This window comes from Kogia breviceps, chromosome 2, assembly GCF_026419965.1.
Source record: "Kogia breviceps isolate mKogBre1 chromosome 2, mKogBre1 haplotype 1, whole genome shotgun sequence".
Taxonomy (NCBI): domain Eukaryota; kingdom Metazoa; phylum Chordata; class Mammalia; order Artiodactyla; family Physeteridae; genus Kogia; species Kogia breviceps.
The window spans coordinates 199,400,269-199,414,641 of NC_081311.1; the positions used below are offsets into that span (position 1 = coordinate 199,400,269).

Here is a 14,373-nt window from a genome sequence, read left to right on the forward strand (position 1 = left end):
CTGGGAGTTAGGGAGGCTGGCACATATTATCCCTGCTTTATAGGAACGGAAACATAGCCTCAGAGAAAAGGAGTAACTCTTCCAAGAAGCCATATTAACTAACAACAGGATAAGGTATGTGTCTTTCGAGATAACTTGGTCAAGTCCCCCTGAAATGAATCTTGGAAGCTGTGTTGCTTCTATCCAGTCCTCGGGAGGTCTCCTCTAACGCGGGGCGAACAGCTTTTTCCCGAGGCAGCTGGGCGCTGGAGGGGTTCGGCGCTGTCACGGGGCAGGCACGCTGAGGCAGCCCCACCGCAGACGCCGCCCGCGTGCGCGCGCAGCCGGACAGGGGGCGGGGCGCCGCCGCGGGTCCGTTGCTAAGGCCGCGCCGCCCAGGCGACCGAGGGCCGCGGCCCCGCGCACGCGCCTTGGCGGACTCCGGTGCACTGTGGGATGGAAACCCAAGCGGCGCGTCGAGGCAGGGCCTGGCGGCGGCGGCGGGGCCGGCGGCGGCCGGGGAGCGGGGCTTAGGCTCGGCGGCCGACGAGACGCGGGCGGCGCCGCCATGAACGCGGCGGTGGTGAAGCGGACGCAGGAGGCTCTGGGGAAGGTGATTCGGAGGCCGCCGCTGACGGAGAAGCTTCTGAACAAGCCCCCGTTCCGCTACCTGCACGACATCATCACGGAGGTGAGCGCCGGGCCGGGGCGGGGGTCGGGATGCCGGCCGGGGTTCGTCGGGGTCGGGGCCGGGGTCCCGGTGCTCTGTCTGGGTGCAGGCCGGGCGTCAGGGCCCTTGTGAGGCTCGGGGTGCGGGCCGGGGGTCAGGGCCCTTGTGGGAGTCGGGGTGAGGGCCGGGATGCGGGTCGGGGGTCACTGCCGGGTTGTGGGTCGGGACCAGGACTGGCGTCAGGGTCCGACCTCGCGTCGCTGAGCGCGGCCCCTGCCCGAGTAGCCGGGCTTTGGCCGGATTCCGCGGCGCCTCTGCTCTCACGCCTGCGCTCCGCTTCGCGCCAACCCCCTTGGGCCCCCTCTTCTGGGGACACTCCGGGCCCCTTGGGGAGCATTCTTATTTCTTCCCATCCTACCCATGTATCTCTTAGAGCACATCTTTCACTCTACCTGGCAAAGCTGTTTCTGTGATTTGTTTTGCTGCGGTGTCTAGCATGTGGAGAGTGCTTACAAATCCCGGGAGAATGGAATCATTCTTTCTTTTTTTTTTTTTATAAACTCTCTCTCCCCAAGTTTCCCTCCACCTGCTCCACTGTGGTCACCACATACTGGATGCTTAATCAGTACCTGTGGGTGAATTGATTGAAGGTGGTTTTAGGGGACCTGAAAAGAAGAAGCTATAAAAGAGCAGGCCAGTATTTGCTGATAAACGGCAGAGCATGTCTCGAGATTGGTTGTCTGTAAACTTTTCCCCACTGGCTGGTGAATTCCTGAGTGACGCGGACAGTAGCTTGTTTGTTGGCATATCCTGGGTACGGTACACAGAAGGTGCCCGACAAACATTCATTGTTGAATGGAATCAGTCAAGGCTCCTGTAACTCAGGGTGGCAGCGCCCATTTCCGTGGTGCACCAGAGTGCAGTGTTGACCTTGGGAACTCGGGCGTGCTGTTGCGGAGTTAGGAGTCAGCCCGGACTTGCAGGTGTCCAGGGGCTCAGGCTCCCACTCTTGCCCCGTGTTTGTCCTTAAACTTCACTTCTCACTCTTTCCAGCAGGTGCGGCGTCTTACACAAACTTTGCTTTGCTTGTTTTTGCTATCTTAGCTTAGCTTATAATGTGTGCCTCTCTCTGTTAAAAACCCTAATCGTGCTTACAGCTCTCTTGAAACCCACCACATCCCAAGGGCTGCCTTGACTGGCCTCCCCCTCCTCCTAAGCTAGTGCAGCACTTAGACCTGCTCTGGACAGTGTTTGGGGAAGGGACGTGGCTGCGTGGAGAGCCTGGTGGGAGCCGGGCTTTGAGCTGAATCACCCCCGCCCTGTGAAGTAGACAGGTAGCATCCTCTAACCAGGAGGGGTCAAGTCACTTAGCCAGGAGGTGAGGGGCCAACTACAGCGGTTGCCGCCCAGCCTCACACTTTAATTTCCTGTGTTAGTGCCATCTCTTCACTGAAACAGAGCCAGGAAGGAGGCTGGGGGGCATATACCTCGTCCTGTGGGTCTTGGTGTGGCCCTGGTCTCATGGTGGCTGCTGTCCCCACCTCCTGGAAGGTCGGAAGGAGGAGGAGGAGGAAGGTTCAGGCAGGAATCGACTTGGTTGGCCAGGTAGCCAGAGTGTGGGGAAGGAGTTCCGTGTTTTCAATCAGGATCCACTGGTCTGCTTTTCTTTCTCAGGTTGTCCCTGATCTAAGGTCAAAATTATTCTCTCTACCTGTGTAAAGATAAATACGTTGTCACCTACTCAATAAAGATGTTAGGACAGTTGACATCTGGAAAGCATTTTCAGATAATATGTGCAGATCCTTGTACGAAAATTCTTCACTGTCCCTGAGTATTGTTTTCAAATCTCCGTGTTAGTATTTTAGCTACTGCTAAACCAACTCTGCCTCTTTCATAAATTGAAGCACTGATTCTGCGAAATTCGTGTCTCTTGTTGGTTAAAATGATTGCTCACAAGTTTAACTATCAGCACACTGGAGAAACCTCAGGTTTTTCCTTTCGAGGATGCAGAAGTGCCAGGAATGTTAAATGCTGGATACTCTTAATATTCCACCTGTCTTGTCAGGAAAAAAAAAAAAAAAACAAACAGCAGAGCTGTTAAGTAGTTTGAGGAATGAAAGCTACCTTAGTTAATAGCTAGCTGGTTGTAGCTTGGTCTCAGAGAAGGAGCCTAATATTAGTGTGGGACTGTCTTTTTTTTTTTTTTTTTAAAGGTAATAAATACTCTTTATATCTGACCCAGGACACACACATATAGGCAATATTCATCCTTACTACATCAGTGCAGTCTGATATTTTCTTATCTGTTTTATTAAAAAAATGCTTATTGCTACCCATTACATTGACTCTATAGTGACCTGCCGCATTTTGAAAACCTCTGGTCTGAGAGAAGCCAGGGCCCTGGTGTGTCTGCAGGTGGGCAGGAACGGACAACATCACCACCCCCAAAGCCTGACTGAGGGGTAGCTGGGAGGTCCAGGCTGACTGAGGAGAGGAAGAGGTGGGGGGAGAACCAAAGTGATGTGGCACAGAGCACCCCTCTGTCCCAGGAAGTGAGTCGCACAGTGGTGAGGAGAAACCCAGGCTGGGAAGTTCCTCTTCTTTCCCAAATCCATGCTCTCCGCTGCCCTGAGCCATCCTCACAAGAGGCCATTTCCTGTTTGTGCGCCTCTCGGGGCCTCCTTGTGGTAGTGAGGCTGAGTCCATGTTCCTGATGGCTTCGAAGGCCATCTGGTCAGGCCCGTGCTGACTCCCTGGCCTCAGGCTCCTCTTGTCAAACTTCTTCTGGCCCCTTGAACAGGACCTAGTTGGACCTTGTGGGACTGTTTCTTTTGCCTGGCACGTGCTTCCTCAATACCCGCTCCCCCAATTCTTTTCCCGTAAGCTTCTGGTCTTAGTTTAGATATGATTTTCTCTGGGAAGTGTTCCCTGACTCCCCGGGGCCTCCTGCACTTGGATCAGGAGTGATCCTGTCCCCCCTTAAAGCCCCGCGGGTCCATCGTGTTTACCTGTCGTCACAGCCAGGCTGAGTTCTGTGAGGACCAGGCTGGCTTTTGCCTCTGGGACGAGGCCTTGCGCGTGGCAGATGCTCAGTGCTCATTGCGTCAGTGGATGAACGACATCCTGGGCGTAGGCAGATCCAGGCAGCCCTTAGAGTGGGCAGTGGGCGAGGCCAGGGCACGGACTGCCCTGTGGGGTGCTGACCGTGGCCTCGCTTTATCTTTTGAAGGTGATCAGGGTGACTGGTTTCATGAAGGGCCTCTACACAGACGCCGAGATGAAGTCCGATAACGTTAAGGTAGGTTTGAGGCGCTGTCCCTGCTCGCCTTTGCGAACAGGGTTTTTGTGAGCGGTGCGCTGTGGCGGCCCCTCGCTCACGGCTGACCTGTGGCTGGCATGCGAGCCTGGGGGCTCTGGGAGTTGCACGTGCCCTTCCTCTCTCCATGGTCTTTGCGGCAGCCGCCTAGCACGCTGACGTTATCCTGGAGAAATGGAATGAGTGTTCCAAAGGTTAATGCTAGCCCACCACCTGAAACTAAAAGCTTTACTGAAGATTTTTTTTTGGTGGTTGTTGTTATAAAGAGTCGGGATTTCTAAATTTGACACACATCTAAAAATAGCTTTTTATCTAAACGGGAAGTGTGCCTGTTGGACATACTGAAGATAATGCAAGCTCTTTTTGAAGTATTTTAATATATGTGTTTTAAATGGAAATCTTTCAGGATAAAGACGCCAAAATTAGCTTCCTTCAGAAGGCCATAGACGTGGTGGTCATGGTCTCCGGAGAGCCACTGTTGGCAAAACCGGCCCGGATCGTGGCCGGGCACGAGCCTGAAAGGACCAACGAGCTGCTCCAGAGAATCGGAAAGTGCTGTCTCAACAAGGTAGCGCCACCCTGAGCTGGAAGCTGCCAGCACAGGAGGGGTGACAGACGGGGAGGGCAGGCCACCCAACGGAGCCCGGAGGTGTTTAAGGAGGGGGTTTTAACCCTTTGCTTGCAATTGGATCCCACCTCTCCTGGAGCCTCAGAGTTGCAGAAGTAGTTTAAAGCCGTACAGTGAAACAGATAAGGCAGTGCTACACACAGGGTCTACGAGCTGTCAGTATCAAATAGGGACTCTGCAGGTGCTTTGCTCATGGGCACGTGGCTGGGGGCTACGTGCCCGGCCTTCTGAGCCCTTCATTCTTTCTCCTTTTGGGCCTCCTTTCAGGGCAGGTGACTGTTTCCAACCGGGTGGCCGGAGGAGCTGCTTTTCTTTGACTTTGGGGCTTTTGTGGGATGTCCCTGTTCTCTGCCCGCCTTTCCAGCCTCTTGGGTCTGCTTCCCTCCCTCTTTCCCTCCTCCCCTCCATCCCCGCCTCCCCCCTGGTGGGTGTTTGCAGAGCTGTGCTACCTTCAAAGAGATCCCGTTTCACTTGTGCAGGGACAGGATTTCCTGAGATCCTCACCGTGGGCTAGAATCTTGACTTCTCTGGCCTCACAGTCCAGCTGGGGCCATGGGAGCAGGTTATTCCCAGGGCCTGCCTTCTTTGTGGCATCTGAGTAGCCCCCAGGGGAGCGGAGTTGGACCTTTATCAAGGGCATGGCTAATAGAGCCCTTCATGGCCCTGATGGGCTGGGGGCTAACCTTCCATGTTACCAAGATGGGAAAGGTGGGTTTCAGCTCGCACAGCAGCAGTGGAGATGGGGATGGGATCGGACTGGCCCCCGGGGCCTCAGGATAGCCTCGCCCTGGTGTGCTGGGTCCAAGGCGTGGAGGCGCAGAGGCTGATCTTCCAGTGCGCCGGCCTCTGTCCCCGCCCCCACCCCCACCCCCAGATCCTTCTCTTTGCTCATCTTTCCGAAAAGCAGATCTGACTAGTCTTCCTGCTGAATCCCTTGCCCCCAGCTCCGTGCACCGCTCACGAAGCCCCTCTCCTCTGGTCCTTTTCTCTCATCTCTCACCTTGTGCCTGCACCCCTGAGGTCTCCTGCCCTGGTCTCACTCCCTCGCTTGTGCTGCTGGCTTCTCTGTGCGGAGCTGCTTCCCGGGAGCCGTGTAGGATTGGCTGCTCTTGCTGGGAGCCCCGTCGTGTTCCCCCAGCGCACTGACTTTTGGTTGTTGTATTTGGCCACCTCGCTGGTGTGCAGCACGTCCTCGGGCCGGGGTCTGGTGCCTGGCGTGTAGCAGTCACTCAGCGCAGGCTTGCGGAACGCGGGAGTCTGTGGGCCAGTGGGATTCCTGACCCGAGGTGTTCAGAGACTCTGGGGGGCGGTCAAGGATGCTGCAGAAGGGATTTTGGCATTTGATGGGGCTCCAGTTAGATCATTCCTTAGGCCCTTTAGGTGCTGGGCCTCTGTGGCCCTGTGAGAAGTGAAGGGTGTCGTAGAGTCGTGTGGTCAGCTTTGGTGTCCTGGAACAGCACACACGTCCACGCTTGGCAGCTCGGGTAGAAGGGACCCAGGGTTCATTTAGCTTGAGTGGACTGTGCTGTTACCGCAGGAGTGCTGGAGGGGACGGTTAGAGGAGACGCTGTACGTTGTCTGTGATAACGTTCATTTCCTTTTAATATTTTATCCTTTGAAATCCGTTAGGAGACAAAGATTCCGTTTAATGAGCTATCTTTGAATGTTGACATTCATGTTTATTAAATGTACTAATTTCATCGCAACCTTGCATTTTATTTCTTCACGTGGGGACAAGCTCTCCAGCGACGATGCGGTGAAGAGAGTGTTAGCCGGAGAGAAGGTGGAAACAAAAGGAAGGTCCTCACTGACATCAAAACCCCAAGAATTGGATAATAAGAACGTGAGGGAGGAAGCGTCCAGGGTTCATAAAGATAAAGAGGTGAATGCAAGTTACGTGCATCTGAAAATGAAATAATGAGGCTTTTTGTGGATCAGGTAGACATTTATAAGTGATATTGTTATCCAGCTTTTTTTTTTTTTTTCCTAGGATAGAAGAAACTCTGAAATAAACGAGAGACATACAAGCGGAGGTCGAAAACAGAAAGAGGAATTAAAGGAAGAAAGCAAACCAAGAGAAAAGGAAAAGGCCAAGGAAAAGGCCAAGGAGAATGACCGAGACAGACACAAAGACCCCGAGAGAGACAAGTACCACGAAGGGGAGAGAGAGCGGGCCAAGAACAGGGCCCGGCTGGAGAGGGACAGGGACCAGGACGCAGAGCGGGAGAGGGAACGGAGGAACGAGGCCGGAAAGGAGAAGGAGAAGTGGAAAGACCGGGAGGGAGCGCGCGAGCGAGACAAGGGCCGGGACCGGGACCGGGACCAGCAGAGGGTACGGGACAGAGAGCGCTCCAGGGGCCGCGACAGGGAAAAGAGCCACGAGCGCGATAAGCCGGAGAAAAGGGTGAGTCCTGTTTGACAACCTCCGCCTTTAACTCAGAAAGGGTCCCTGTTGTTCTCCAGAATGACTTTGGTCTTGGTTGTAGTGTGATTGGGAAACTGGATTTCTTTATCACCAATTTAAAAAATTCTGACAGTCGTGGATTCCTAGGAGAATCTTAAAGTGATGCTGGTTTTCTGCCCTTCCTGTCTGGTGTGTGTGTGTGGGGGGGGGGGTGTCTCTTTGGGCGTTCTCCTGGAGACTGGGGATCAGTGGGTCCCGTGGCTTTTGTGAGCAGCGTTTCCAGGCAGCCTCAATGTGTGGGGTCCCCGGGCTGTGGGCATGGCTGCGTGTATTAAGGATTAGGGATCCATTCTAAGTCTCTTAAGCATTAGCAGATGAGTAAAATGAGACCTCAGTTTACTGAATTCTTGTTTGATTAAATTTTCAGGTAAACTTAGGATTTTCCAGAAAATTCTTTGGGTTTCAGACACTGTTTTCTAGATGTGCAGGTTATTTCAGACTCGCTGTAGATAGGGTAAGTCTCCTGGCATGGCTGGCATTGCAGATGCTGGTTCTTGCAGGGACATCATGTAACTGTAAAGTGTCCTGGGCAGGTCCTGGAAATCCTGTGGTCTCCAGCGGCTGGAAAGGAGGAAGCTGAGGTCTGGAAAAGTACAAGTCTGCTGAGTGAGGCGGCCAGGCGGTGAGGGGCCAGCTTGCTCTTCCCTGCCGAGCCGGCCTCTGGTTTTGTGGCCTTGCATCCCTGGCACCGGGAGGTGAGCGGGCCCCGTGGGACAGACTGCGTGCCAGGCCTGGCACCTGGTCTGCTTGGTGGTTCTGTTGGCTGTCGGTATGCTACCTGGGACCCTGGGGTCTCCCAGGGACACCCTAGAGTCATGTAACCCACCACGGTGTATGTGTCATAAAAGCCTGGTTTCCCGTAGGAGTTTTGGAAATAACAAAGACCTTCCCCGTCTTTTGCTTCTTTTTAGAGGTCTAAGAAAAGTCTTTTTCACTGAGCCGGTTTTAGTGTGGTGCTCGAACATTCTAGTGCACTTTACTGTGCAGAGGCAGCCGCTGCCTGGGGCACCTTCTCAGCCCTCCAGGCCTTCAGACCCAGTGTCCCACCCGTGATGTTCACTGAGGTTGCTGGTGGTGTGACTGATTTTTTAAGTAGAGAGGGAGTTCCAAAGAGAACTTTTATAGGTGGATATATGGGACGTATTGGAGCCACGAGCGAGTGACGGTTTTGTTTAAAAGTGTGTGAGACCAGGGTGAACTGACTGCGTTCCTGCTCCCAGCTGGCCCTTGTCGGCCGAAGGCAGGTGTTCATAGACCTGTCGTGGTGATTTTGCTGGACTGGCCCTTCTGTGTCCGTCTGTGGCTCCTTTGTGGAACAGGGCTCTGGGGGCATGCTGCTGTCTCCCCCAGGAGTGGTGGGACCCCCAGAGAGCCGAGCCTTGAGGCTTCCGGAAGGGCAGCTCCGGGGAAGAGGAGACTCAGCTCTCACCTGGGCCCTGCCAGGCAGTCAGTCTGCAGCCTCCGGTCGAATCCCATGACTTAGAAGAAACAATGGTGAGACATTCTCAGCCTGTGAAGCAGCAGGTGTGAAGGCACTCTGAGAAGTCACGGGCGTGTCCCCGTGTGGCGGTGGAGGATGAGTCTGAGGTCAGAGTGGCCACGTGTGGGTGCTGCCCTCCTCCCATGTCTGCAGGGAGCTGACCACTGTGGGCTGGGGGGACCCCAGGCACAGAGCCCGGCCCTCGCAAGAAACTACTTCGGATACAGTCTGCTACCTTCGTAATTAAGTCATGTGCACAGTTAATCGTTGAAGTGTTCAACATGCCTCCATTGCTTTTCAAGGAGGAAAATCTCAGTGATTGTGTCTCTTCTACTCCTTAATGTCGAGATATGTCTGTCTGAGAGTTGATTTAAGTGTGAGATTTTTTTAAGGTGTTGATTTAACATGCTTACAGTTTTCACGTCGTTTTTGTTTTGAGAGTGCTTTCCTGATGTAGCGTCTGAAGACTTTGCTCAAAAAGAACCGCTCCGCGGGGGGGCGAGAGTGGTTCCCTCACAGAAGATAGGAGTGGGGCGACTCCCTTGTTTCCAGATTCCCTGTGTGTCCCTGGAACATCTCCGAGAGGTCTGGCCCGGTGTAGGGACCGCGTGGGCCTGGGAGATGCTGCTCCTACAGTTCCCTCCGAGGCCCTGCCTCTGCTGCCCTTGGCCTCCTGGTCAGCCCCCAGTGGGCAGAGATCTTGGATGATGGGCCTTTGGAGATCCAGGCCACACGGCGACCACAGGGCGTCGGGGCTGGGATGTGACGCGGCGCTCCCGTGTGAACGGTTATCTTCTTGTCGGTCAGTGTTAGAGAAAACATCTCGGCGCGTTTTTAGATCTTACAGAATTGAATAATTCTAGAGTTTGAAAAAAAATTTTGTTTTATAGTCCTCAGGCTCAGGAGAGATGTCTAAAAAGTCATCAGATGGATCTTTCAAAGACTTCAAAGCTGAAACAGAGGTAAACTTGAAAAAATAATTTTGAGAGGCATAAACCCGTGGCTGTGTTGAAATAGTAACTGCTGGGTGTGGTCCTCCCCCAGTCCACGGAGGCACGGGGTGGGGCACGGCGGAGGCTCACACACAATAGGTCCATGTTTATTTTGTTGTAAAAGTACCCATTTAAATGGTTTACTGCCTGTAAAGTAGGTGGGGTGTGTTTATCGTCTGCTTCTCTGCGGTGGACTCTTAGGTCTCCTCGAACCTTTATGTGACAAGTATGATGTACGGTGTACAGAGGGGGAAGGCAGTCATTTGGGAGAGGATGGAGGTGGCACTTTGGAGGGGTCTGGGAGAGGACGAAGTCACAAAGCAGACAGGGACTGGAGGGCCGGCTAGAGGGACCCATCCAAGCTCTGCCTGGCCCAGTGGGACCCTGCAGTGCATTTCCTGTGGGTGAGGTATAGGCCAGGCCGGCTGTCTTGGCGAGGTTAGACTCACCCACCCCAATTTCATCGTCCAGTTTGCATTTCAGAAAGTCTATCCAGGCAGCCACAGGCAAGATGGACAGGCGTGGAGTGGAGGCTGGGAGGCTAGTTAAGAGGCCCTCGTGGCAGGTTAAGGGGGGGGTCGGGCCAGGGAACTGAGCCAGCGGTGGGAGGGACGGGATGTGCTGTTTTCTCTGATTTACGCTCTGTTTAAACACATCGTGTACGTTTTCACTCTCAGAGTTGTTCACGAATGCATTGAAGTAGTTAAGCGTATAGTGACAGAAGTCGAGTCCTCATAAACTCATCTCATGAGACAGTGATTCTCAAGGTATGGTCAGTGGACAGCTGACCTTTTTAGGGCTGTACCAAAAAGTGGAATTCTGCATTTAGAGTGAAAGAGCTTTCAGCTTCCTTCTAATTCACAGTCTTAGGTCTTAAGTGCTTAGCTGCACTGACTTGAAGTCAGTTCCCCTTTGAATGCATACGGATGTTGTTGTGTTTCCTATTTGTTCTTCCTTGAGCTTGAATAATAAATCATGATGTTGCTCTGTGGTGCATCGATTAATTTTTTTTTCATTCTCTTTTCTTTAAGACTGAGATTTCCACTAGACCATCCAGGTCCGTGACAGCAAAGACATCAAAACAGCGATCCAAAAATTCAGTGGAAGGTACTGCAAAATTTATCATACAACGTAGCTGAAAATACTAGATTCTTCTTTTTTTTAAATTTATTTTATTTTTGGCTGCGTTGGGTCTTTGTTACTGCGCACAGGCTTTTCTCTGGTTGTGGCGAGCGGGGGCTACTCTTCTCTGTGTGCGAACTTCTCACTGCGGTGGCTTCTCTTGTTGTGGAGCACGGGCTCTAGGCGCGCGGGCTTCAGTAGTTGTGGCACGCCAGGCGTAGCTGCTCCGCAGTATGTGGGATCCTCCTGGACCAGGGCTCGAACCCTTGTCCCCTGCATTGGCAGGCGGATTCTTAACCACTGTGCCACCAGGGAAACCCAGTACTAGATTATTTGCTTTAGTCACAACATCTAATAGGAAAAAGCTTCTGTGACTAGAAAGCAGATTTGCCTTTGGAAGGAATGAACAAAGACTGTGTGAAAATGATGAAGATATATGGCTTTCACACCCACATGCATGTGCATGCCCTTGCACACGTGTGTGAGCTCACGACAGCAGGGGCAGAGTACCACCTGCGTGATCTGTGTTCCAATCTAAAAGGTGTGATTGTTAATTTTCCAGAAATATCTATCAGTCATCCGTGTCTCACTGACTCTTCTGAGTGGGTAAAAGCTAGTTTAGTCCTGATGCAGGATGGACATCAAGAGCATCCTGCCCTTAGACAGGTGATGTTTATGCACTTAAAACAGCAGAAAACGTCACTGGCAGTCATGCCAAAAGCTGAAGCTGAAGCACACGGGCCTGGCGTGGGTTTGCCCAAGGATGTGTCTCCTTATGACAGACCAATAAGTAGGGAAAGAATGTCAGTCCAGTGCAGGGAAGTTCAGCTGGAGGCCGGCAGTGTCAGAGGCGTTCAGTGGAAGCATTAAGTTACTTTGAACGAGCAGTAGTCGTTCCTGAAAAGTCATCCTTTTCCTAAATTGTAAAACTTAAAGGTATGGCAAGAATGTAGTAGTTGGAATTTTTCACTGAGACATTGAACTTAGGTGGTAAGTTCCACTCTTTGACATTGATAAATGCTTTAGTGAACTTTTTTGTGCCAGAAACTTCTCTCCCTTTTGGGTGATCCTTGTGGGATAGGTTCCCAGGGTATAATTACTGGCACAGAGGGCCGTTATGGACATTTTAAGGTTTTTAGCTACAGTGGACACTGTCTGTACCCTCTACCCCACACCTTCTCCGGGCATTTGTTTGAAAGGCTTGCTGATTTTGATAGATGGAAAACACTCAGAGTTTGAGTGTTCTTAATTTGTGTGAGCTCCCTGTAAAGGACATCTGCCAATTTTTTTTTAAAGTATTTATTGTTTTATTTTTTTTTATTGGGGTATACTTGTTTTACAATGTTGTATTGTTTCTACTGTACAGGGAAGTGAAGTTCCCTGTACTAACAGCAGATTCTCATTAGATATCTATTTGATACACATTAGTGTATGTATGTCAATCCCAATCTCCCAGTCCATCCCACCACCACCCCCTGCCGATTTTTAAATAAGTATTTGTTTCTTATATGTTTTTTCCACTTTTTAAATTCTAATTTTGTTTGGTTTCTGACTTGCCTAGGTGTTTAATTTTTATGCACTGGAAGCTACCAGTCTTTTTTCTGTAGTTTGTCCAGAGATTTGAGAGATGAAGGTTTGTGTTTTGTCATACGTTTTAATATTTAATCTTTTTGGTTATCTCTTATTTTAATTCATGGTATAAGATGAGGCTCTGAATTTATTTTTTCATAGTAACTCATCAGGTGTTCCAGGGTCACTTACTAAATAATTGTTCCCTTCCCTCCTGCTCTGTGATCTCCCCACATGCCTTTTGGAGTCTGGAGTCTGGTGTTTCTGTTTTTGTTTTTCTCTCCTGTTTTCTGTTTCACTACTAGTTCCCTGTCATTTTTCTTCTCAAAGAAGTTTTAAGCCCTTTTATTTGCTCGTCTTCCAGATGTATTTTATAATCACTTCCTGAGTCAAAGAATCCCACCTCCCTCAAAACAAATGGATCAGGATGTAATTGGACTTGGGTGAAACTTAGGCTCTCATTATTCTGGGAAGATTGGGTACCTCTACTATCAAGTTAGACAGGGGTCTCCTCCTCTCCTGAGACGTGTGTTGGGTGCTTGGGTGTGTCTGTCAGTCAGGGATTGCTCGATTGTTTGTTTTGTTTTCAGTTTTTTTGGAAATGGTATCTTTCTTCTCCTCATTAATTTTTAGTGATCATTGTTGGAATATAGAGGCTTTATTGATTTTTGTAAATGTATCTTAAATCTAGCTTGTATTGAATCTTAACCCATAACTGTTCCATTGATGTTTTGATTTTCTAAGCTGATGGTCGCATCATCTGCTTTTCTTTTTTAATAACTCAGGATGTTTGCATCTGAGTTAACCGGTAAGCTTGAACTGTAAGGTTCCTTTTATTTTATCTTTAAGAGATTTGGTAATCAGAGAGTTGCCAGCTTTACGACATTAAGCTTTACTGAGCTGTCGACAAATTGATGAACTCTCTCTTCCCTGCGTGCTAGTCGGGCACTGACCTCACCCCGGGTCCTTGCCCAGCAAAGCTGGCACTGCACCCTATTGTGCTGCCTCGCTTTAGCAGGTGGCATTAGGGGAAGGGTCCAGCACCCAGGAGGTGTGCGAGACACAGGCCGTCTGTGTTCCCGCCAAGGAGAGAAGCCTTGCCTTTATTAGAGAGGGAGGGCATCACGTTTGTTAGACATACTTAGAATCTTAAGGCCATACTAGAATCCCTGTAGGATCCAAAAAACATTCTGCGTAAGAATATGATAATTTTTGCTTATTCTTAACTAGTGGAGACTACAGAGCAAATCACTTTGAGTTAGTGGGTGCATTTTAATTTCATTTGTTCGATAATATACAGCATCACAAATTAAGTTTAATACGTATTTTCATTGTGCAATTTCATGTTAGGAAGAAGGGATTCTAGAACCAGTGAAAATAGTCTCTCCCCTGAAAAAGAACGTAACTCTTCCTGCAGTAAAGCTAAGAAGGAACACACCGGGAAGCAGCTCGGTAAGACTGAGTGAACCCCAGGGAGGCTGCGAGTGAGGGTTTGCGACTCTAGACCTTTAGCCGCCTGATCCCTTGCTTCCGTTTGATCATTAAACAGACGGAGCCCTGTGGGTGGTGCGGAGGAGATGCGCCCTGTTTGACACGGGCCCGGGTGCTAGAGCACTGTTCTTGGCCCCAAGTGGAGCAGGGGCAGGACCTGCGGGCCCCCTTGTCTGAGCCACAGGGCTGCCCCCGCCGTGCTCGTATTCCCGTCCGTGACTCCGTCACGGGCCGAAATCGTCCATGTGAGCCTTCCGTTCTTAATTCTGCAAATATCTGTGGAGTACCTGCCCTCGTGGAGAGTATGATCTAGAAGGAGAAGACAGATAATAAAGAGAACTCAGGATGTGTACATTCGTGTTAGTTAACCGTGAGTCATTTGAAGGGAAATGAAGCCAAGAGGGGTGGAGGGGGCGCGTAGGCAGGGAGGGCCACTAAGGATGGGGTGTCTGGACAGAGTCTACTAGCGTCACAGAGCACATGACCTGTGGGTGTCCAGGAATGGCCAGAGGCCCCGAGCTGGGGACGGGCCTGCCTGTTGGAGGAAGCCGGGTGGTGAGGCTGGAGCAGAGAGAGGGCAGGCGCCAGGAGAAGGGGCTCGTGAGCAGGCAGGCTGGGGGCATGGTGGAGTAGGTGGGAGCGAGGTCCCAGGGGTGCCCAGC

General features: G+C 51.3%; 1 protein-coding gene across 10 annotated transcripts in view; it reads left to right on the top strand.

Annotated features, from left to right (window-relative positions):
• The first annotated feature begins 381 nt into the window (after positions 1-381).
• Positions 382-14,373, top strand: part of TRAF3IP1 (TRAF3 interacting protein 1) — a 66,564-nt gene continuing 52,572 nt past the window's right edge. For 2 of the 10 annotated variants that reach the window (XM_067027285.1, XM_067027287.1), the window contains exons 1-8: positions 385-670; positions 3,879-3,947; positions 4,372-4,533; positions 6,332-6,475; positions 6,584-6,997; positions 9,428-9,499; positions 10,561-10,636; positions 13,571-13,672. In XM_067027285.1, coding sequence (XP_066883386.1) covers positions 548-670; positions 3,879-3,947; positions 4,372-4,533; positions 6,332-6,475; positions 6,584-6,997; positions 9,428-9,499; positions 10,561-10,636; positions 13,571-13,672 — 1,162 coding nt within the window. In that variant the 5' untranslated portion in view covers positions 385-547. Of the gene's footprint in view, positions 671-3,878; positions 3,948-4,371; positions 4,534-6,331; positions 6,476-6,583; positions 6,998-9,427; positions 9,500-10,560; positions 10,637-13,570; positions 13,673-14,373 lie in introns of all 10 variants that reach the window. The other 8 variants (XM_067027292.1, XM_067027290.1, XM_067027283.1 and 5 more) reach the window with 8 other exon arrangements.